General features: G+C 38.0%; 1 protein-coding gene across 2 annotated transcripts; it reads left to right on the top strand.

Moving 5' to 3' along the window:
* Positions 1-347: 347 nt before the first annotated feature.
* On the top strand, positions 348-24637 carry LOC108664659 (histone-arginine methyltransferase CARMER). Of its 2 annotated transcripts, XM_018151320.2 has the most exons (13): positions 348-499; positions 7317-7436; positions 7860-7963; positions 8304-8519; positions 8701-8969; positions 9586-9758; positions 10650-10789; positions 11367-11449; positions 12093-12182; positions 13727-13824; positions 14667-14747; positions 20751-20917; positions 22105-24637. In XM_018151320.2, the coding sequence occupies exons 1-13, from the start codon at positions 361-363 to the stop codon at positions 22225-22227; spliced, it is 1803 nt and encodes a 600-aa protein (XP_018006809.1). In that variant the 5' UTR covers positions 348-360; the 3' UTR covers positions 22228-24637. The 2 variants fall into 2 exon arrangements, with proteins under 2 accessions (XP_018006809.1, XP_018006811.1); XM_018151322.2 differs by lacking the exons at positions 20751-20917; positions 22105-24637 and adding an exon at positions 16543-19781.
* The last annotated feature ends 675 nt before the right edge of the window (positions 24638-25312 follow it).

The following is a 25312-nucleotide window of genomic DNA, read 5'->3' as shown; positions in this document are numbered from 1 at the left end:
CCGGTGGAGTGTGGCTCCATATTTTGAGAATAATTTCCCAGAATAATATTTATATGATCATAACCTAAATTATATTTAGCAAATAAAACAATCGTTAAAATTATGAGATTGGCGATTATAACCTTGATAAATTCTGTCATGCCTCCAGATTTAATATAAATTTGTGATTACAACATCATAGATAAATGGAATCTTCTAAGTCACGAGTATTGACAAATAACCTGTATAAAAATCATTGCGTATCGAAATGTTCATTACAATTTGGTATTATAGATAATCTAGGCGTGTTATAGTAAATGCCGCTAGGTCCTTGTTTGAACCAAAATCAAGGATTTCTCCCTAACTATCGTTGTACAAAAGATGGCGGCCGCACGATTATTTGAGCACGTTTCTGTGCATATTTTTAATTCTGAAGGGGACAAAAGATTAAAATATAATGTTCCAGTCAGTGTGTCTATAGAATATGATCCTCATGGATTATCTTGCAAAATTAGTAAAGGTATGTGTTAGAGTTAACCTCTGCTCTATTATGTTAACAATACTCGGCATGCGTCCGGTGGCTTTGTGCCGCGAAACCCATGTTCATATGACCTGGACGATGCCGATTTCCTAAGTTCTTATAGCTAAATGTTGAAGACTGACGCTATTGCCGAGTTTATTGTTATATTTTTTGAAATATTTTAGTATTCTTACCTGAAGTAGAAAAGGCTTCTTCGATTCTTGAATTTATAGCCTGATGAAATTTTTTACAGTTAAAAATGGGTCGATTGACTTAGCAATTTCAGTCTGGAAATTATCTTCTTGATGAGTGGCATTTTAATTTATCAAGTCATGATTTTATCAAACTCAAATCTGCAAAGAAAAAAACTTTTTGTTCTGTTTTTAAGTCTTGAAGCAATTTTTTGTCATTTCTGTTACCTAATCAGAATCCTAGCCTCCTACCTAGACCCTAGTTTTAAACAAGTTAATTGTTTCTGAAATATGCTACTATTAGTACTATGCTGCTATGTACCTAAACTAGGCTGTGAAATTTGAAAGTAGGAGAGTGATAGTGACTCGGTGAGAGATGTGTATGAACTAGGTATGAAGTTCTTGGGAAGTTGGGAGTTGGGAGCCATAGTGGCAAAGCAGAGAGTTTTTTAGACTCTCCCTCAAGTTCATTTTTGAGTCCTATAAGCATAGTGGCAAACCAGAGCTATTTTGGAATCAGTTCATTTTTAATTTCCTCAATAACTCAAGATTTAACTAAATTTCTTAAGTATGATAATGCTGGTATCCATGATACTTTACTAGTCTACTTATAGGACTCAAAAATGAACTTGAGGGAGAGTCTAAAAAACTCTCTGCTTTGTCACTATGCCTATAAGTAGACCAGTAAAGTATCATGGATACCAGCAACCAGCATCATCATACATAAGAAATTGGTTTAGATCTTGAATAAATGAGGAAATTAAAAATGAACGGATTCCAAAAAATCTCTGCTTTGCCACTATGGTTGGGACTGCACTCACTGCAGTCATTGTAGGTTTGTAGGTAGCTAGTATTAAATCTAAAACTCTATTTTTTTCTGTGTAGCTAGGCAATAAGCTAGCTATTGTGTCTCGCAATTTTTAGTGAAGCAATTGCTTCACAAAATGATTTTGATTAGAGGTAGTGGTTCTAATACTAAAGATTTAGCTTTGTAAAATAGTCATTGCCACAATATGAGCTAATTATAAAAAGAAAACCAAAATTTCAGATTCATCAACAAAACAGTGAGTATCGGCTTGATTTCCGGAGAATAGAGCAGTACACCTGCAGGATACTTTACCAGGTCCCAGGATCACTCCTGGAGCATAGCCAGAAGACATGTTTGGTAGATCACTTCTGGCCAACTTTGCAGTCATACACAGGCACACACCCCCAGGCACACACCTCTTTGTACTCACCGATCTAGTAGCCAGAATACCGAGATGTCACTGACCGCAAGAGCCTCCAGAAGGTGCACCGCCAGAGAACCAGAAACCTTGAGTACTGGGAAACAGCAAGATACTCACTATGCTTTGTAGTGAACAAAAAAAAGATACTGGGAATGGCACAGGGTACATGAATTAAGGTTCCTAAACATTCACAAAGGCTTGGCTTCTATCCTACTTAAGCATAGGATCTTTCAGTCTACAATACTTGAGTCAAAAAATGGTATGAGACTACTTGACTGCAAGTATTTGAACATAGTTTTGGTTTGAACGCAAACAAACAAGATAACACTTAAACTACTTCTAGTCTGAAACCATCCAGGTTTAGTTCAATCTAGAACGTCAGGAACGGCAAGATTCAAAGAGGCATGAATAAACAGCTGGCACAACCTGGACAGCCGAGCAACTAACTCTGCCCAAATACCACCTAACATTAATGTAACTAAACTATTTTTTTAATCACATTCACATTATCTAGTCAAAGTAAGGCTCTGGACTGGTGAAGTCAGGTTATTTCAAGCACTCATTCAAGTCATGGTCCCAATCAATGCAGTCAACAAGATGCATAGGCTCCTAACACTATGCAATTATCTACCCTAACTAGGAGACCATGAAAAGCACATAGAAACAGCTAATGAGTTGGCTTGATATGAATGGTCAATTATGTAGTCAATTAGGGTATCATACAATTTGGTACAATATATATGAGCATGAGCACTGCACTCTTCAAGGAGTTCAGGTTAATGAAGTGATGGTACTCAGGAGAGGAAGGTCACGAACTTGCAGTCAGGGACTTCCGATCTCCACAACAGCTTGGCAGCTGGGTCCCACACCGACTGCTCCTATCAAATTAACAAATACACATCTTGAGTCCATTGCCTTTTATGGCAAATAAAGAGGACTCATACTTCAATTGAATAAAGTTATGATTGAGATTGAATTTATCAAGCAGGTATTAAGCTTCAGCAAGAAGCAGGACAAGTACTCCATACAGCATAGCAAAAGGGAACACAAAGCATAACACAAGACTTAATGCTGTAATGCAAATGTCGAAATGTAAACACTCAAAGCAAAGAAACACTCACTAACTGTAATAGCAACCAAAGATTTACCAAGATCATAAGCCAAATTGGGTGCAATTTAGTTAAAGCATGAAAATGGGTAGGACAGGAAATTAATGCATCATATTACCAGTTCACTGCAACTCACCCTTAAGGAGCGTTGAAGTTTCTTAGGAAACAGGAGTATGTGGAAGAACCAGAGTATCGGCAGTTTGGCAAGCAGGATTAGGTTGACAATCACTTCAAGGTAAATTGGAATTCAGGCAATGGATGCAGACATTGATAGACAATCAGGTGCAGATAGGCACAAGTTCAAGCATGACCATGCTGGTGCATGTTAAAGGTAGACTCTTTTTTACTGGCAATACTGGACACATGTATTGGTAAAGCCAATAACAAAGATATATGTCTGAAACAAACACAGAAGAAACACACACATTATTAATAACAAAACAAAATTTAAACCACTCCTTCTAAGGGAGAAAACCAGATGATATTAGGAGGCATGACCTAGAAGTAAGAAAATGCACTATGATACAAATTACAATACAGCTAATGTTCTGCGGCCCTCTTCATCGCCAAGAACAATGAAATATTGTCTGGACTTCACATTGTTGGGTTCTTTTTAGAACCATTCTCATTTCAACAAGCCATGATTCACTTGACCCAAGATGCTTAACAAGAGCGGCACAGATGCTCTCATCATGGCTGAATTTAGCCCAACTGGCCACTTCTCAGCAAAGAAAACATGGTTGCTCCTCTCAGCTGGGTCTTGGCACATGCCACTGAAGCAGCTGAGCCCCTATACACAAGGCTAGTAGCATGACAGTTCAAGTGGCAGATCAACTGGTGGCCAGTACTGTCTCCATGTACAGGCACCTCGTGGGAATATTGGGCAGGAGCCACCTGTGTATCTGCCAAAAATGTCTGTGGATCCGTCCAATTCCACCCAGTCCTAAGGCCTTTTTCCAATTTCTTCTGTGTGAGAGAAGAAAAATGATCTATTTTTATCCACAATAATTGCTGATGAAACAATTCTGTTTAACCCATGATTTTAAGGAACATCTGCCCAATATTCCAAATAGGACTGAAAGCGCAGGTTTTCCTGTCTCCTTTGCTAATGGCTTCTGTCTGATGATCCAGAATGGAGTCAAGGGCTTAGATTCCATTGTGTAAAACCAAGCAGAAGCCATCCACGAATGAGACAAAAAATATGACTTGGTACTCACTGCAGTGAATGACAGGGCCAGGGTTGGTGATTTTATTGATTTTTTTAAAAAAATCAAAAAAAATCAAAAATCAATGATTTATTTGATTTTTTCATGATTTTTTGATTTATTTGATTTTTTGGATTTTTTCAACTTTTCTGTCCTTTTGAAGTGTTATTTTTTATGTTGCAATTAGCCTACTAAAAATAACAGTATATGGATCATAATGGATGGCTAAAAAGGGCACTTATTGCCTTCAATAATGGCCAACAGGCCAAACTGAGTTTTACCACTTAGGGATTTTTGGGTAAGCAATTATTGGTAAGTCAATCCATTAGCTTTGTAAAGTTTGTATGGAGCAAGGTAATGAGCTAAATATTGACCATTTAACTGGCTTCAATATACAAAAACACTTCAGGAATGCATATCTTCTAAACATAGAAGAGTCACATAACAGATAGGTAGCTGATAGCACAGTGCACAGCACTATTAATAGATCTACTAGTTTTATGTCCTATAAATCTACCAGACTCTACCCTTTATACACACCAACTATTAGTGACTGAGTGACTGACTGCAATGTTCCCATTTAATTCAGACCAATAAACCAATACTAAACATAAACTGAACGATAACCAACCAAATCTCATTCGACTTGAAACGAGACTTAAGTTATGAGAAAATCTAATACTGTTTGAAATAAACATGTGCACAATTCAAATATTTTATATCCATTCACTGCTTTTAATTATTTTATATATAGTCTTATAATTGTAATTGTTTTGTTTCTAGATCTAAATTCACATATTTAAAGATTGAAATTAAAAATTTTAATTAGAATAGGTACTCGTATTAGGGTGAAAATCTTTCTAATTGCCTAAAAGGTCAATACAATCTCAACCTCTCAATATACAGGGTGGGAGAGAACCAATTGAACAGTTTTGAGGTAAAATAAAAGAGTAATGGAGGTACATAAAGAAGAAAGTTTATTTTCCTAGAGGTTAGCATAACATATCATTTAGAATACTTATGTTTTGAAAACAATACCTGGAAGATGGTGGCCATTAGCTGCAATACACTGTTGGAGTCGTTCTCAGAGTAATGAGTAACCGTAACAGTGAATTCCAATTGCTATGCTGCAATGTTGCAAAATTTCTTGCAGCCCATGATGGACAAACACATTGTTGAAAATGAAGCATTGGGAGACGTGTGGTTCCAGCAGGATGGAGCTACAGCTCACACAGCCCGAATGTCACTCAATGTTTTTAAATGCATGTTCCCAGACTCTGAGGGGTGATTTACAGTTGCCTGCGAGGTCACCTGATTTGAGCATTTGCAATTTCTTTCTTTGGGGACATCTAAAAGAAAGGGGTTTAGAAGTCGCCCTCATACCCTATCACAGCTAAGGGAACGGATTATTGCAGGAGAGGTTATGGCCATACCTCGCCATATGTGTGAACGTGCTATAGAAAACTTCCGAGAACGACTCCAACAGTGTGATGCAGCTAACAAACCCCATCTTCCTGATATTGTTTTCAAAACCTAAGTATTTTAAATGGTATGTTATGCTAATCTTGAGGAAAATAAACTTTATTATTTATGTACCTCCATTACTCTTTTATTTTGCCTCAGAACTGTTAAATCAGTTCTGCCCCACCTTGTATAAGCTATCTAACACATTTAAATTGTATATTGTAATCAATATATAACAAGTAGTCAAATAGTTAAAGACTATTTATAGCCTTGTATGTTATAAGAATTAGCTAAGCTGCTAGCTACATACAATTTATTGTACACTTAATGCCTCTGTACCAAAAACATTCAATTCATTGGAACCTAATACACACTAAAGGCAACAATTTTATATACCAATTTGTCATTCATAGTACATTTATACTAAACCATGAATAAACAATACCTCAATATAAATTAAAGACTGCCACTCAATATACTTAAATATATGAAAAAATCAAATAAATCAAAAAAATCTAAAAAATCAAAAAAATCATGATTTTTTTTATAAAAAAATCAAGTGATTTAATCACATGATTTAATCATTTTGAATTAATCATTGCCAACCCTGGACAGAGCACATTTTCTTGTTGACAATAATATGGTCACAGACGGAAAGACAGACAGATGGATGGATAGACGGACATGGCAAGCACAATAGTGCATTTTTTCCATGAATGAGAAAATGTGATAAAAACACCTGTGATTGCTGATAATTTTGCATGTTCCTATGGGCCTTCCTCAATTTTTTCAGTGAAAAATTGAGAAAAAGCAAATTTTTGCCCAAGATTTTCAAAAATAATTCCTGAAACTATCATGTTTACCTGCTGCTTTTGGAAAATGTTGTCTGGTACTCCTGATTGGCGGAGATAGTAATGAAATTTTATATTCTGTTAGTACCTAGATAAGAAGAACTGTATTGGAATTACATTAGAATAGAATGTTGGATTATCTCATTCCCATTTACATCATTTTATGAGAGCTATTCGGAAATTAGACTGTTTGGAGGAAAAAGTGATAAAAAAACAATTTCTCATACTAAAAAAATATCTCTGGCACTACATTTCAACATATTTACCAACCAAATTGATGAATGCCTCATTGTGGTGAACAAGCTCTGATCAAAATTCCCTCTTCTTTTTCTTCTGCTGTTGGATTTTCTTTTTATGTTTTGCCTTTGTTTGAATTCAGAAAGTTTTTCTGACTCATTTATGGCCTGAAAACCTCGTCAATTTCTCGTTTACTGCAAGGTTAATCTAAGATTTGAGCTTCAGTTGGTATACTCCTGTTAAGGTGGAGTGAAAAAAATTTTTGGCTATATTTAAAACTACTGTTTTTTGGAGCTTGAGCATGTGAGGACAGAATACAATATTTTTTTGAAGATTTCTGGACTTTGACCCTTAAGGGAAAGGAGTGAAGGCTAAAACTGTAATTGAAAACTGAACCTGGCAACGTTGCTCTTGCAATCTTCCCTATATAAATTCATGCTAAGTTATATTTATTTAGTCTACACTTTAAATTTGGGTGCTTGTGTGTTATTTTATCTTATTTTAATTTTTAATGGCAGAATTGTTTTTCAGATGGGAATGTGGAAGTGGAGATTCCTGTTGACAACAAAACTGAATGCTGCAAATTTGGTGCCAAATCTTATGTGTTTGCTTCCCATGAAGACCTCCTGCTCACATTCTCCTCCACAGCTGGTATGTTTTATATGCTTCATTGCAAGCTTTATGTACATAGATACATCCTACCTACTAAACATTCTAACTTGCTTATCTTACTGAGCTTATACCTCAGAAAATCTGGACTCATTTGAATAATTGTTTGAATAAACCAAGTAAACTACCTCAAAAACTTGTGTGCATCCTGTTCAAGTTGTAGTTGCTGCCTTCCCTGTGTACTAATGTCTTAGCTAGGTCAGCTATTGCTTATTTAAGTTTAGATAATCATGTCTCATTAGTTGCAATTTGTGCCGGCTTAAGATCCTAAATTATTGATTTTCCTTAATTCTGTTGGCTAATATCTCACAGTGATCAATTTGTATTCATGTCATTCAATTCATGTATCATAGTGCTTATCTGATTTTCCTGATGCTTCATTTGATGTGCATTTTTCTCCAACAGATGCTAGGAGGTTCCATGAAATCATCTATAAGGTTAAGGTCGGCAAAGAAGCGTCTGTTTTCAATGAGAGAACAGATGACTCTAGTGCAACCCAATATTTCCAGGTTAGAAATCGTCAACTTCTCTTTTCAAATCATTGTATTATAATATGTGCACCATTATTATATTTTATGGGATGAAATAAATAATATGAAAGTAAATACATTCCCTTTATTCCTGGGTTGTGAAATGAAAGAACAAACTTATTATCTGTCATACAGAAAGGATACCCAAAGCTTTAGATACCCAATTACATACAATTGATGGTTCTTGCTTTTGTGTCAAAAGTCGTACAGCCATATCGGTAAAATATCAATATAGATCTTGATTATACCAAGTAAAAATAAGAAAATGGGTATTACCTGAATGGTACCATTACGTTAAACTGACTGCTTTTTCTTGTAGTTTTACAGTTACTTATCACAACAACAAAATATGATGCAAGACTACATCCGAACCGGCACTTACCAGCAAGCCATTTTGTCGAACATGTCGGATTTTAAAGACTGCATCGTGCTGGACGTAGGGGCAGGGTCTGGCATCCTGTCCTTCTTCGCTGTACAGGCGGGGGCTAAAATGGTCTATGCTGTTGAAGCTTCCAGCATGGCGCATCACTGTCAGGTTTGATTAATACTCTTTTAGTGTTTAATTTTTTCAATATTATAGTATAATTCAACATTCCATTAGATTTTGGTGAATGTGAAATTAATGCTTGGTTTCTTCAGTGACGCATACATTGTATAGAAGTTGTTTGTTTGCCTGAAATCATGCAACAAAATAGTGATGAATTCTTTTCCCACAGACGCTGGTTAAGTCAAACAACCTGCAGAACCGCATCAAAGTCATAGCAGGGAAAATAGAAGAGGTGGACCTGCCGTGCACTGTAGACGTGATCATTTCTGAGCCCATGGGCTACATGCTCTACAACGAACGTATGCTAGAAACTTACATCCATGCCAGAAAGTGGCTTAAACCAAACGGCAAGATGTTCCCTAGCAGAGGAGACCTCCATGTCGCGCCTTTCTGTGATGAAGGACTCTATTATGAACAACTTAATAAAGCTAATTTCTGGTAAGATTTTTTTTGGCTAATTTATTTTGTCAATTTTTATTCTAGCTTTATGTTTTATTAACTTTTATTTTCATGTATTTTGAAGTAGCTCTTTTTCCACATTATTTAAGCGTGTGAACAATTATTATTGTTATTATTAGTTGCATCCACGAATGCAAGTTGAGTCCATGCTGATGGCTTTGGATTTAACTAATGCCATTATGCGCTTACATTTATGTGCAGATTTAAACTGTCAACACTAACAATAGCTACTCATATTTTGCCTATTGCTGACTTGAAATAAATCTAGTGCGTTTTGTGTGTAGATGGCTACTAACTTTAATGCTTATTTGAAGTACTAATATATAGTGCATGTTAGCTTTAACCTCTAACATTTATATATGTCTATGAACTAAATGTGTTTCAGGTACCAGAACTGTTTTCACGTGGTTGACTTTGTACTAATATATAGTGCATGTTAGCTTTGAACTCCAACATTTATATATGCCTATAAACTAAATGTGTTTCAGGTACCAGAACTGTTTTCACATGGTTGACTTTGTACTAATATAGGTATAGTGCGTGTTAGCTTTGACCTCCAACATTTATATATGTCTATAAACTAAATGTGTTTCAGGTACCAGAACTGTTTTCACGGGGTTGACTTGTCACACTTGAGAGACGAGGCGCTGAGTGAGTACTTACGGCAGCCCATAGTTGACACATTTGACATGAACATCTGTCTCGCCAAGTCTGTGAGACACACACTTGACTTCTCGACTGCGGCCGAGACAGATCTCCACCATCTTGGTGAGACTTCCTTCCCAAGATTTTTCCTGCAATATTAAATGTACTTGATTTGTAAAATCTAGTCTGAATCTTCTTAGCAAAACTTCCTTTCCAAATATTTATCGTATTTTGTTATTGAGATGAAAGTCGTTTGTTTTTCCTGCAATATTATATGTATGTTGTTGCGTTGCTTGCTAAAATGTTTACCAGCTTCAAGACTTGCTACTAAATAAATACAATTTTTATCAAAACTAATGCAGATGAAATTAAATGTATGGAGTTAAACAAATATTCATTGAAGTTAGGTCTGCACATCCTTGGTGACAATTTTTAATTCTCAATTCGTAACAAAGACCCTTAGAAGCCTCTTTGTTGCTTTCCTTTTATTCAAAGGGTAAAATTGGTTGATTCGTATCTATGTAGTTTACATTCAACTCTTCGATACTCTTCATCAATGTGTAAATTCCCAATTCTGTGATGCATCTGCAATAAAATTGTCAATGAATTCAACTTGCAAATAGAACTAGGAATTTTCTGATGGAATAATTTTTTTTCACAAACAAGCATTAACACATAGAAATGGTAAAAGTAATTAGATCTCTGAAAATAGGGTCACGAATCAAATTTATTTTTCTTGAGTGATCCATAAAATGTACGTGGATAAATAATTGAAGTGTTAATATGTTTCCTCAACGTAAATACTGGTGTTCTATTTGTTAATTTTACTTCACTTATCAGGAATTTTTAAATAATTTCCACTGAAAATAGAAGAGCTCAAAATTGTTAACAAGACATATTCAACCTCGACGTATCATAAAATAGTACATACGTTCATAATTTGTCTCATTACAAAATTTCACGGTATATTATAGATAAGCCAGAAAATGTTCTAATAATTGCAACTTTTTAAAGAAATTCCGCTTGAGTTCCACATCCTGAAGAGCAGCATGATGCATGGACTGGCGTTCTGGTTTGACGTGGCATTCTTAGGATCAACGCAGACAGTCTGGCTGTCTACCGCCCCCACCGAGCCTCTCACCCACTGGTATCAGGTGAGGCAGGTGGTGTGGTTGTCTGCTGGTATCAGGTGAGGCAGGTGGTGTGGTTGTCTGCTGGTATCAGGTGAGGCAGGTGGTGTGGTTGTCTGCTGGTATCAGGTGAGGCAGGTTGTGTGGTTGTCTGCTGGTATCAGGTGAGACAGGTGGTGTGGTTGTCTGCTTGTATCAGCTGCTGAGTTGTGCCTATGACTTGTTCTGATTGTTTGGAGGTAAAATCACCGAACTCGTTCCTAGGAGAGAAGTATTTTAGCTGAGGAGTATTTCCCGCAGTGGACATGAGCAAAAATATTGTAGTTCACCCAGCACGTTTCAGCAGAAACGTCATAAAATGAACTTGCAGTCGATATGAGATCCTAAAGTCTTTATGGAGTTTTTTTTATCTAATCTTGAGGCATTTTTCATATTTGTCATTCCATTTCTGCTGTAACAATTTCTACCATCAAATTAACTGTTTAGATGGAAAAATGATCAGTAGTATTAATCGATTCCCACGAAATATAAAGCCCTATCCAATGCTAATTTTCAAGAAGGTAAAACTGTAATTGCTGAAAATCCCCTCGACTGCTTGCAGGTGCGGTGTCTGCTACAGAAACCCATGTTTGTGAAGGAGGGGCAGCTGGTGACCGGCAAAGTGCAGCTCATTGCAAATAGAAGGTAAGGAAACAACTGTCCCTTTTTGTGAATGCTTCAATACTTCATGCATTTATATTAGGCCAAATAAACCCTGTAAAATCATACGTTCTGATATAAAAATCAGTCTAAATTACGAATTTCCCCCATGTGAGATAGAAATTTGTTGTGGGAGTCGATCATAGTCTGAGTTGGGATAGAAAAAACGAGGATGCATCGATAACAAATACATTTCAGCCGCCGTGAAGGCCACTGAATTTTATGCTAATGAATTGAATGCAGTTGTTAGTTAATATTTTGTCATACTGGAAAACGTTATCATATGCAGCAATTAAAACACAAGTACAGTGATTCATTGATTTTAGCTTCATATGGTATACGGTGTGGTATAAATGGTATACCTCACCTCTATACCATTTTTACTCAGGTGGAGTAAAATTTTTTTTTTTTGCTATAATATGTCAAACTCCTGCATGTTTTTTGAGCTTGAGCACTTGATAAGGTACTTGAAATGAGATAAAATAATATCTTGAATGTATTTCGTGCTATTCTTTAATATTCAACAAATTTACTCCTGCATGTGCATCTTACAATGTGGTATAATTTGATATTTGAATGAATTTCTTGCTGAATTATTCTGTAATATTGAACAAGTTTGTTCATGCAGACAATCGTACGACGTGAAGCTGTCGGTGGTGATCGAAGGCACCTCCACGACTGGCGACAACACACTTGACCTTAAGAACCCTTACTTTAGGTGAGTGCCAGAACCTGTTAGGCCGGGTCTTAAGAACCCTTACTTTAGGTGAGTGCCAGAACCTGTTAGGCGGGGTCTTAAGAACCTCACTTCAGGTTAGTACCAGAACCTGTTAGGCCGGGTCTTAAGAACCCTTACTTTAGGTGCGTGCCAGGATCTGTTAGGCTGGGTCTTAGGAACCCTTACTTCGGGTTAGTACCAGAACCTGTTAGGCCGGGTCTTAAGAACCCGTACCGTACTTCTAGTGAGTGCCAAAACCTGTTAGGCCGGGTCTTAAGAACCCGTACTTTAGGTGAGTGCCAGAACCTGTTAAGCCAGGTCTTAAGAACCCATACTTCTAGTGACTGCCAGAACCTGTTAGGCTGGGTCTTAAGAACCCTTACTTTAGGTGAGTGCCAGAACCTGTTAGGCCGGGTCTTAAGAACCTGTACTTCTAGTGAGTGCCAGAACCTGTTAGGCCGGGTCTTAAGAACCCGTACTTCTAGTGAGTGCCAGAACCTGTTTGGCCGGGTCTTAAGAACCTCACTTCAGGTAGGAGCCAGAACCTGTTAGGTTCTGGCATTCAATTTTAGCACACTCATAAGAACCCTCACTTCAGGTTAGTGTGATAACCTGTTAGGCTTATCCCAAAGTTGCTTTTACACCGAGGCAGCAGTGGCGGCCAGTACAACATTTTAATACTAACCACTACTATATGAAGTACTACGGATTTCAATTGGCCTCGTGTACAGGCGCCACTATCCAGGAAATGTGCCCTGTAGCTCTTTCCACAGGTCAAGTATCATGATAATTAAAAAATCAATTATCAAAAGTCCCACAAATGGTTTTGCTTTCTTCCTGCTTAATGTAAATTTTAGCACATGAAACAGTTGTTATCGTACAACTATTTCTCTCTGTTACGAGTTAAGCACTAACAGTTGTCGATGGCGTTTCTTGTCAGCCACATGCAATAGTTGCTGATATACTCGTAACAAAATCCCGAGGTTCAGAGTTTTTTCTAAGGCTCTTGTACGGTTAGTGGGGAGAATGCAGTTTTTACGGGATAGACTATCAACACAAGGCAGTGCTGAAATTTAAACCCTCTGTGTAATAATAAAAATATGATTAACCTCTCGGTGTCAGGTTTTTATTTACCAATCCGCACACAAAGCGTTAAGTGCAGACCGTCCTGACTCGACCTGATCTTGTATAAGCTTATTACACCTTCCCTTGATAAAACGTCACGGGACGTAACCGTTCACGTGATTATGCTTCAATTAGACTCGTAACATCCGCCTGAGGATATTGCGTCTCACTTGAATAAATACTCTATATTCTCTAATATTAGAATACATGTATAGCTTGAGAAAATAGACGCGTAATTTATAATATAAAGATAGATTGATAAGATAGACATGTATTTTAGAATATTATATATTGCATTTGCATGTATTCTAGAATCGCTGCCCATCCAAGTAATGATAAACGTGTATTATACAACATAAATAAATACATATATTAGATGTATGTTAGGCTCGGAGTTAACAAAATTTGCATTACGGCAGGTATACGGGAGCTGCTCCACAGCCCCCGCCTGGCAACAGCACAACGTCTCCTTCTGAGAACTATTGGCAGCAGGTCGACGAGCTCGGTGCTAAGCAGGGTTAGTTGTACCATTACATACATGAGCCTTAAATGAAATATTATTATTAGTCCACGCCTGGTTAATAATAGGATATAATCCTAGCTAACTCATGGCAGCAGGTCGACGAGCTCGGCGCCAAGCAGGGTTAGTTATACCGTTTCATTAAAGCACGTAAGCCTTTACCAATTTACTGTATATAATGTAGACCTGGTTGAAACTCAGATACGTAATAACTTGGACACAATCACAAAGTTAACTACTGGCAATAGGTCGACTTGCAGGAGCACAACACTGAACACATTCAGTCATAGAAAAATGTTAAGCGCAATCAGTTCTTTACCATTATACCATTTTTTATTTACCTACTTACTTGCAACATCTTGCAATATAAAAAAATATTCCATATCAAAAATGTTAGTCAAATGTATTGTATGATTTTATTTGAGTAATGTTTTGATCTAAACTGGTGGTTTTAAAAATTATAGTTTAATAGAATTTAGAATAGATTTGCGCGTCAAGTGTTCTGAGCTTTAATAGCCCGTCCGGTGAAAATAGCGTTGCTGGTTTTAAACAGGCTCCGTATTGGCCTGCGATTGTTTCGAGTTGATTTTTATCATTAGATTATTTCATACTCGCGGACAATTTCATTTATCAGCAGTTACACAATGACAAATATTGCTGTTTGATGAAACGGATTATTTTCATAGCGTGTACTACATAGAAAAATTATATTATGATGTTAGAGACTTGTGCGATGCAATATTGTAGATATATTATGTATTTTATTGTGTGATTATTCATATTATGTGAAGTAATTGAATTGGGTAGAATTATGAAAGTAATATTTGGATTGTGTGCAGCCCTGAATATGGTGAACGGCATCACAGTTAACGGACTGGGCGAGGTGGCATTGGACCAGGGAGCCTCGCTCATCACGCTCGGTGAGTAGCTTGCATCATTTCACTCATTATATTTTATCACATTCATTACATGTTATTGTACGTTCCAAACGATGGTTCAAAATATTTCACAAAACCATTTTGTTCAGGTATAGTTTTTCATTCATTCGATATTGATGGGCGTATACTATCTTAATGAAATGATAGTCACATGGACGCTAAAAACACTTCATTTGATATGTTTCCTCAAGAGCGTCGTATTCATGCGCTAGTAATTCTTTGTGTGAATTAAATATTAGTACTATTTTTGATTGCATTAAAACAAGGAAATACTATCGCTTGTAGCGACGTGTCTACTAGAATATTTGTGTCTACTAGAATGCATGATTGATTTTAATCGGCGTCTGACAATAAGCATTGTCTTTAATCAGAAAATTTGAAGCTAACTTTTACTTTTATTTGAGTTACTATTCAACCGATAATGTTAGGCGTAGATGCAAGCTGGCGATTAGTGTGGAAGATTTTGTCGCATTGAATTTTCTAATGTGATTTTGAAGACGACTAGCTAATAGCTAGTCTTTCGTGATGAGACCTTCGGTGTTCTGTTATATTTAGTCTATGCCTCTCAAACAAGCGCTTGAAATTACTCTTTGGTTAGTGAATTTCCCTAAGTGGATAATTCCGAAAAATCATGAGCTATGGGATCTCGCAAATAGTGAAATTTGAACACTAGATAGACATGAGATTGTTTCACTGTAATTGGGGTTGAAGTCATCTCGAGCTTGTGTGTAGTTGTCGTGTGTTTGATGAAACAGGTTAGAATGTCTCTTGTTGTTAATTAAGTCTTTATTGTCTTGCTACACGATTCATGCATCTTTGATATTTGAGTATCCCTTGAACGGAAGACTAACTTGTTTAGCATCCAATTTACTTGGCTGATCTTCTTCCAGTGCTGTGATGTTTGAATTTGATAGCTTCATCGGTCCATCGAACGTTTTGTGTCAGTGGTTTCGAGTGCCTGCTACATTCCGGTACCGAGTTACATGTAATCTGGCAGACTAAAATGATAGGATTCATCTCTACCTGAACTAGACTCATTGTACTGTTTGTGTCACTATATTGTTACCATGGTTGTTGTATAGGTGCTGATTGTGTCATTAAATTGTTACCGTGACTGTTGTATAGTGCTGATTGTGTCATTAAATTGTTACCATGGTTGTTGTATAGGCGCTGATTGTGTCACTATATTGTTACCATGGTTGTATAGGTGCTGATTGTGTCACTATATTGTCACCATGGTTGTATAGGTGCTGATTGTGTCACTATATTGTTACCATGGTTGTTGTATAGGTGCTGATTGTGTCACTATTGTCACCATGGTTGTATAGGCGCTGATTGTGTCACTATATTGTTACCATGGTTGTGTAGGTGCTGATTGTGTCACTATATTATCACCATGGCTGTTGTATAGGTGCTGATTGTGTCACCATATTGTTACCATGGTTGTTGTATAGGTGCTGATTGTGTCACCATATTGTTACCATGGTTGTTATTGTCTGGCTGATGATTGTGTCACTATATTGTTACCATGGTTGTTATTGTCTGGCTGATGATTGTGTCACTATATTGTTACCATGGTTGTATAGGTTCTGATTGTGTCACCATATTGTTACCATGTCTGTTATATAGGTGCTGATACCATGGTTGTTGTATAGGTGCTGATTGTGTCACTACCTATATTGTTACCATGGTTGTTATTGTCTGGCTGATGATTGTGTCACTACATTGTGCGGCCGTGACTGCCGCGTTGTTGACGGGTTTCTTTCGTTCATTTCAGACGAGTACGCGGAGTGGCGCTAGGGCGTTAGGAGGGGTCGCTGGTCTTCAGGGGGCGGTGCCCCTGCTCGCTGGGAAGCTCTCCTCTAATCCTCCTACTTACTGGCTATTTCATTCGAATTATTGCCTCTTCATTTCAAAATCTATTTTTTTTCTCATGAATAATTGACCACAAATTAAATCACTATTTCATTCAAATTATTGCCTCTTCATGTCAAAATCTTGGGGGATAATTGACTACAAATTAAAATCGTGGTGTGATCAATTACAATCAATTGTAACCGCGAGGAAATAGGGATGAATGTTTAGTCGTGATTATGAAATTGAAGTGTTGGTGCTAAGGCTATATGCTTGCAAAATATTATGACCTTGAATTTACCAGATAATTGACGTTAAATGAAGTCATAAGCTGGAAATCTCCTAAGGAGCTCTTATTTGTGAACTAGAAATAAAATGTTTTCTCCGTATCCTCCAGTTCAACAATAATTTACATTGACATAGATTTAAAAAATTCAAAATCCTATTTGAAGCGGGAGTTTACATATGTCTCATAGTAACATTATTTTCACATTTGTGATGTGAAATTTATTTTCTTGTACATAGAGCAATTATGTACGGGGAAGACCTGTCATATTCTCAATATGAACTTGCAGCTAATTTGTCATGTGGCAAGCTATTAATTGTAGGAATAACGTCACTGCGCTGTTCGGTCGCCAAAGCAGACTTTTGACGCAGCATTTAATGTCAAGTCGCGAGTCGGTGTTGTGGTTATATCTGAAGGTTCCGTCCGCGACATTAATATTGTCCACGCTAAGTTATAGCTTGATCATTTGAGCGTTTCTCTATAAATGGGTTTGGACTCTGTGACATTAGCTGGTATTTTACGTTACATTCATTGTTTGATTATTGATGGTCGGACTGCGGACCAGAGATTTTGTTATCTTTGTTTCATTTTGTGGCTTTAGAGTTCATTTCAGTTTCAGCATCATATTGGTTTCATTGGCTATGCGGTGCACGTTGCATAGAAAGGCCCCGCGCAAGTAGACATAAATTCGGAGTAAGTGTCACTTGTTTAGAGGTCGGCGAAAGTTTCGATTACTTCACAAGTTGTGATATTTCGTTTCGGGGTTCTTTTATTTTTCATCTTATGGTGATAAAATTGGGTTAAATTAGATCATATAATGCTACATCTTGTTCATTACGATCAAGCTGAGTTGAATTGCCGTGCTTGATAATTATTAAAATCACGATTCAAACGTATTATTTACAACTGTGTTGGTCCTGTATTATTCCAACTCTCTTATATTGTTCTTGATTAGTTAAGTTAGTTGAATGGGTCATATGTTGGGTCAATACCATGACACATCATCGAAATAGTTCTCAGTTCTTGGTCGGTCAGAACGCGCGAGTTATGCGCACTTTGCTAATGAGATTTGAATGAAACTATTACCATTATATGGTATGTGACAACGAATAGGCTGTTATCGAGCGCGTGGTAACGCGCCCTACTTCCATTCGACTGTTTTAGAGGCCAAGAAAGCTATTACAAAGCTTTATTTGTTAATGCAGAAGAATTTAGAATTCTTCTATAATTTAATAGCACTTTTTTGATGCTCAAGATTAAGCAAATGGCAGCCAAGCTCCTACTCGAGGGCAGACAATTAGTTAATTATTTTTAGATTCTCGTTATCGGTCAATCTTCAGCAGCTAAGATCTTCGTGAATATTAGATAATTTAAGTGTGATATTCATGAGATATTTGAATGTCTGCACTGGCTCACTGGAATGCCGAAATATAATAATGTCTCACTTAGACTCATCGGCACTAACTTATATTTTTGGGCATTATTTTCTTTTAAAAGCTTGTTTAGTTTTCTTAAATGTCCTATTTGCTGGCATCGTCGACTGGCGTATGGTTCGTAGGACTTACTTCGATGCTAACGTCTTTCGCATGACCAGCAATGCTCATCGTTCATGAGTTATGTCCGTTGAAATGTTCTAAGATCATGAAAGATTAATAAAACTTGGATGAAATGTGATGTTGAATGTCCGATTTACCTCTTCATTTTATAAAATTTCTTATTCACAATGTAATGGTGCTTGCATTTTTAGTAAGTATACCGCAGCTAGACCGGTTTCCGACATCAGCATTGGTTGATAGTAACAGACGTCAATGTTGTTTGTAATTTACTGATAGTATGTATGAAAATTAGTCTTCAAATTGCCGGTCACTTAATTTTTTTTAATTTGATTCTGTAATTTGGAATTAGTATTAGAATTTGTAATTGTTTGGAAATCTAAAAATCGTATTGTTCACGATATTCCTGGTTCGCCTGATGAATAAATGATTGATTCCAGTTCTCGATGGAATTACAGTACCCTATCTTAGTTTTTTTACGTGAACATTATTGATGCCTTCGCACATTAATATAGAATTTCTGAACGACCTTTCGTTGGAGAGGATTTGGGTTGTGATTACTACACGTTCTTTCATTAAATCTCAAGCGTCCGTATTAAAATGAGGATGACAACATGTAATGCTGTATTTTAGCGTTTCCTCGGCTCATTGGTCTTGACTTTATTTTTTGACTAAGAGTTCTATTCCTACTATAGATCTTCTCTAGAACTTCCTGCCTGGTGTTTTCTACTTGCTCCCTTCAAAAATTATCTCGGTCATCGTACGTTCGCCGTTGTTAGTAATTTTTTCATTCAAAGTAGACTAGTAACTAATAAATCAATCTACACTCGAGTGTTAGACTCTGTAGTCATTTTTGAAGATCGTGCTTCTGTACTTTGGTTGTTCATGTGCCTGTCTCGTGCAAACGTCACTTCGCTTTGTAACGTTTCTTGGAAGAATTGAATAATTGAGAAATGAATGGGAAAGGAAATAACTTCTTAGAGAATTGAGCACTCAGAGCTGTAAATGAAACAGGAATGAGCGCTCGAGAAATTAAGGTGAAAGTGATATCAGTGGAGAGAAATGAATTATCAATAAATGTAATTGAAAAGAAATGATCACTCTAAGATAGAAGTTTGAAAATGAGCTAACGAGAAATGTAAGCGGAAAGAGATTATCGCCCAATGAATTTGTGTGGTCCAGGATGGCGTAATATTGCTACTTACAATTGTTGGTGTGATTTTGTGGTCTTTATTTTCTAGATCTGTCTTCCTCTGCTTATTATACTGCCATGTTCACGCTAATAGTGGACATTCAGAAAGGAAATATACTCTATGCTCTGAAGCAAGTGCGTTTCTATACCCGTAAAAGTTACGGCGGTTTTTCAAGGTTTCACGGTTTACAAGACATAAAATCGAAAGTTTCATTCCAGGTAACGTAGGTACCCATTTAGATTAAAGACAGTCTTTACTTGCGAACCGCAATAATAATTATAAAAATAGAAAATAATAATTATAGTAAAATATTGTAGTATTCGTACGCTATTAAGCTAGATTTCACCGAGGAGTTTATTAAATCCAGATACGTGTGAGTAAACAAGGAATTGTTGGTAGAAAGATCTGGTGCGGCATTCTGAAAATTATATAGTTGAATATTTTCTCGTGAAGTATGAATACCGGAAGAGGCCAATAAGATGTTGATCGTGCCGTGAAATGGTTTACTGAAGTCACTGCTAACTTCGCAGCACAGTTCCACGCAACGCACAGCGGGCTATGCACTTTAACAATGACATAAATTCACTTCCAAAAACTGCTTGATTCTTCACAGCTCACTCGCAACTACCGTCTTACAAACAGTAAATTAGATGCTTTACTATAAATTCTATATACGATTTCCATGTGACCATTTTGTACGTTTAAATCAGGCCATGGAAGGTCCATCGACTCTCACAACGCAATTGAAGCTTGGTTTATGCAGAATCGATAAAAGGCAAATTAATCCTTGTCAAAAAAGATTTTAGTAACGTTAATGCGTTAGCCTTCGGAACGATGTACTGGATCAGTATTTTGGTATAATAGATGATAAAAATTCAGAATTTGCGGTGATTTGATCCTAGAACATCGATGCAAGAAAATTGTTTGCGAGAGGAAAAATTATCGACAATAATTTTTTAATATCTTATTTGCCTTGCCTCGTGAAAGTCATAGCTTTGCATAGTAATGGAACTGTTGAAAAATATTGCAATGAAGAAATCGGCTCTGCGTTTCTATTTATTTATTGAAGCATTTTCACTTATTGATGTTATCGTGGCAGGAGCATCCGGGCTTCAGCTGGCCCCAGCAGCTACGATCGTCGGGACGCGGCCGCCGCAGCGCACAGCAGCAGCAGCCTCCTCTGGCGGCGTCTCGGCCGCGACTGTCCTCAACCACCACGCTGGACCTGCTTACGCGCCCCTGCAGCACCTCGTTAACCACAGACAGGTGAGTGATGCTCATCACGAGCCAGACTTTCTAAATTCTTAAAACTCTTAAGAATTCTTAACTCTTTTAGCCAATCACTGACGGCTTTTCAATCTAAATCCACCAATCAAATGCTAAAGACCGGCCGCTACGTGTACTTGAGCGAGTTTTGAAAGTATGGCTACTCACTCACAGGAGCGTGACAGCAGGTTATCAGACAAATGAACGACTATTATCAGACAGGTGCGTGACGGTGATCAGACAGGTGGGTGACGGTGAACAGACAGGTGCGTGACGGTGATGAGACAGGTGCGTGACGGTGATGAGACAGGTGCGTGACGGTGAACAGACAGGTGCGTGACGGTGATCAGACAGATGCGTGACGGTGATCAGACAGGTGCGTGACGGTGATCAGACAGGTGCGTGACGGTGATCAGACAGGCGCGTGACGGTGATCAGACAGATGCGTGACGGTGGTCAGACAGGCGCGTGACGGTGATCAGACAGGTGCGTGACTGTAGGAAACCATACTGAGATGTTAGAACAATTCGCTGATTCGTTGCGTAATCACTGCGGTAGACTGATGTCTGAGTAACTTTCAGTACAATGTAGGTTTCGTTCTCATAATCGTCAAAGCATCACTCTCTTGTGAAAATGAGTAGATTAAAAGACGATATCTATTTTTCCAGCACATTACTTACATTTCTTTAAATAATTTCCTTGTTGAACTGGGTGGTTGTTGTTATTGACCTTCCCCGCCTCGCATCACAGCGCGAGGCGGGGCCTAGACCCAGTTAAAAAAAACATGGGCTTCGGGTCCCCCCTTGTTAAACGGGGATAAGTTGGCTGTCAATTTGGACCCATGTCCGGGTCGCGCTCCAACCTCAGGCAGACCGACAGCATTTGGAGACAGAGAGACAAGAAGGGAAATGTAAGGAATCCTACCTACATAATAACTTAACCCCCACAACTGAGACACCGCGAGCTCAGCGGTGGGACGCTCAGGAACAATCTCCCTGGGAACGTGAAATCCCTTAGAACTTCTGACGAGCACAGACACGCGTCAGAAGTCTCCTCTGAGGGGTTGAACGCGCTGATGGTCACTGACGTCGGTAGTTTAGCTGTAGCTTATTTTTTTCCGTAGTTCGAGCAATGCACGCATCAATTCTATTAAATGAATGAAGATTAACGATGTATTCATTCTACAGGCGAGCAGCAGCAACTTCCCTGTGAACAGCGCACTCATGATTGGCGACTACGTGACTCCTGGAGCCATCCTACTGCCTACCCAGGGCCTTAACGTCAACCCTACTGCCCACCCAGGGCCTTAACGTCAACCCTGCTGCCCACCCAGGGCCTTAACGTCAACCCTGCTGCCCACCCAGGGCCTTAACGTCAACCCTGCTGCCCACCCAGGGCCATAATGTCAACCCTGCTGCCCACCCAGGGCCTTAACGTCAACCCTGCTGCCCACCCAGGGCCTTAACGTCAACCCTGCTACCCACTCCACCCACGTAAACCGTGTTCTGCAAACTCCAGCATCCAGCCCACTTACTCTGCTCTCTGAATGCCCGACGTGTCCAAATAAAGCTGCGGGATTACCAGACCATCTTCCTAGCGATCGCTCCAGTCCTTCATGTTGCCATGTCTAAATTCTTTTCTTGTTTCAATTCTTATATTATTTCTACGTTGTCCATCCGATTTTGATGCATCAAGCTCAGCACGCAGATGAATTCAGAACGATTCGGTGTGATTTTTTCATCAAACATTATTTTGTCTGAGGATTTGTTGATCGATAGTCATTTTCTTTGCTGGTGTAGGTATTTCTTTGCTCCACACGCGTAAAAGTTTCATAGCTTGGTGCTATGCTTGATTTATTTTTATTTGATGAGTTATAATGAACCCTTCAGCCAAATTTACTCTCGCTCAGAGATTTTTATTAATATATCGACAACAAGGAATGCACCAAGTTACTAATTTTTCTGAGTTATATTCATGCCAATTGCACGATTATTAGAACGACACAAATTTATAGTATGTCTGTTACTTGAATAACTCAGTAGATAACGTTTAGTGTTGCGCGCTTCCTGATTCAGTGTAGACTTCAACTCGATTAGTTGGTTAACGTCAATAAATTTATCAAATTTCGATTTAAAGTCCACGGAAACGTGTGATTGTGCTGGGCTTCGTGAGTGCAAGGCATTGTTTTTTTTACTGTCTGATCTGATGAAAATATGGTACTATACACGTTGATTTTTCGTGCCTGAAAGTCATTATTCGATCAATGCAGAGTTGGAAGTATTTAATAAATTTGTATTTAATTGATCGGTTGAATCCATCCAACATAGGCTGGAGTTAATCCATGATGTGTGTTGAAAATTTCTTTCCTGTCATGAAGTCCTAATTTTTGCATGGCTATACACATCAGATAAGCAGCTTTTCTAGGCCAATATATATGTTAAAATATTGTTGAGACAGCGTTCGAAACAAGGACAACTCTTGTATAGCAATAAAGTAGATGATTTGTTGCATTCTGCTGGTTTGGTGGTTAACTGTGATACTTCGTATCGTTCTTCTGTGAACTTTCTGGTTTCACTTGAGAATCGCAAGGAATTTACGGAGAGATCCATTTTAGAATTTTGTTTACTGGGTTAAATTTCAAGATGATTGCTTCTTGTTAGTATTTATTCGAATTGATGTAATGTTTTTCATGTGTCAGAATCTCTCATATTTTGCTCAGATCTTATCGCTCCTAACCCATTTTTCTAATTATTGGCCTATTTTTAACTATTAAATCGGTAAATGTTGTTATTGTTACTTGTGCTCGCTGAACGATGAGAATAATTATAACTAATTACATTCCACGTGATCGCAAATCTGTGTATTAATTTCTGTAACGTTTTTTTTTTTTTTTTGTGTGTGTGTTGGTTTTGAGTGAAGGAACTTCAAGGGAAGCTATGATTAAGTTCGGCATCTCTTTTTATTTATAATGGGTGGAATTACTTGGCATATTTTTATTTGTAACTCATATGTACATCGTGATTTGGAGGAGAATCTTCGTCTGGTTCCCCTTGAGCTGCTCGACTTCAGTACAAATCGCGGCTACTTTCTCCCAACTTGAGATGCTCGGCAAGTGTAACCGCAAACTTTTTCTTAGAAAACAAGTCCCTGTTATGGGATTTGTATGCTTAGTTTTCAGTTTTTTATGCTATTTAATAACATTTTGGTGGAACAGGTTCATTTTATGCTGTTTTTGCTTCTGTATATATTCTTAGTTCTTTCTTTACCGTTAGTATTTCTAGACACAGTGCGAATTTTGTTCTATCGTTTAGGTATACATTTCGAGGACGTCTGTCCTACCACTCACTCAATGTTGTTAGTGAAGATGTCTGCTTTGTTAGTGACACATAGGAAAGGACTTAATATTGCTCTTTGTTTGTTGAACTTTTTGCGTCCGCTGTGCAACGATTAATTATAATGGTTGTGGAAAACATTTTTCTGGAGTCTTAGTTCGTTGAGAATTTCTTATTCGTCCCGGTCCCGAGCAACGATGCATTAGTAATTTCAATCGTCAAGTTCCTGAGGAAGTTTTCCACCGTCACTTAGTTTTCATGTTAAGTGCTGGTCCCCATTTATCAGCCTCTTTGTTAGCAGTGATGTATTAAGTAAAACTTTGAATGCAGGACCAATACTTATCTGTGGAGGCGAATGTCAATGGAAGATTATGTATTCCTTTTTTTTGCGCTAGGTAACGGTAGGAGATTCTTCTCAGGCTGCACTCAGATTGAATCCCAGCAGAGAATTGAATGCAAATATTCTTTAAGGATTACATCGGGACAATTTCCATTTGCTGAAATGTGAACGAATCCTTCTCATCGATGTTCGCTGAATACTATCTTTTTATCGCGCTCCCTACGCGAGGCGAGGCTGTCTGATGACTGTTTGACGAAGTGATTCTTAGATATGATGATGTTATTATGGGCCACACATTTTTCCTTGGCACTTCAGGAAAGTTTGACTCATTGTGCCGAGCTTGATTCCTATGGAATTTCGGAAAGTTGCTCTCCGCAACGACTAATGATGTCCCGGTTTGACGGGTACTTTTAATTCTGATCACCTCTGGTAGGGACTTATAGTCCTGTGCTATTCCTACGAAATGTTTTAGACTTTTAGAACTCGAGGTGACGAGCAAGTTAGGGAAACCTTTTGTAAGCCTGCACTGGCTTAGCCTTTCGTGCAGCATGATTTAGAGTGTGTACCGTTGTTGCTCTTGGTCGCGGATCACAAGTACTGTTACCTTCAGGTTGTGAAGGTTAACTTAGCAGCGAGAAATACGTGCCAGGTGAAAGTTAGCTGAAACGTAGGACGTAGAATTACTTGTACGAAGCGTTTCGCTACCACTACCTTGCATTCGTA

Source organism: Hyalella azteca, unplaced genomic scaffold (assembly GCF_000764305.2).
Source record: "Hyalella azteca isolate HAZT.00-mixed unplaced genomic scaffold, Hazt_2.0.2 contig14441, whole genome shotgun sequence".
Taxonomy (NCBI): Eukaryota; Metazoa; Arthropoda; class Malacostraca; order Amphipoda; family Hyalellidae; genus Hyalella; species Hyalella azteca.
The sequence above is the reverse complement of the archived record's forward strand: the minus strand, read 5'-3'. Positions and strand labels throughout refer to the sequence as shown.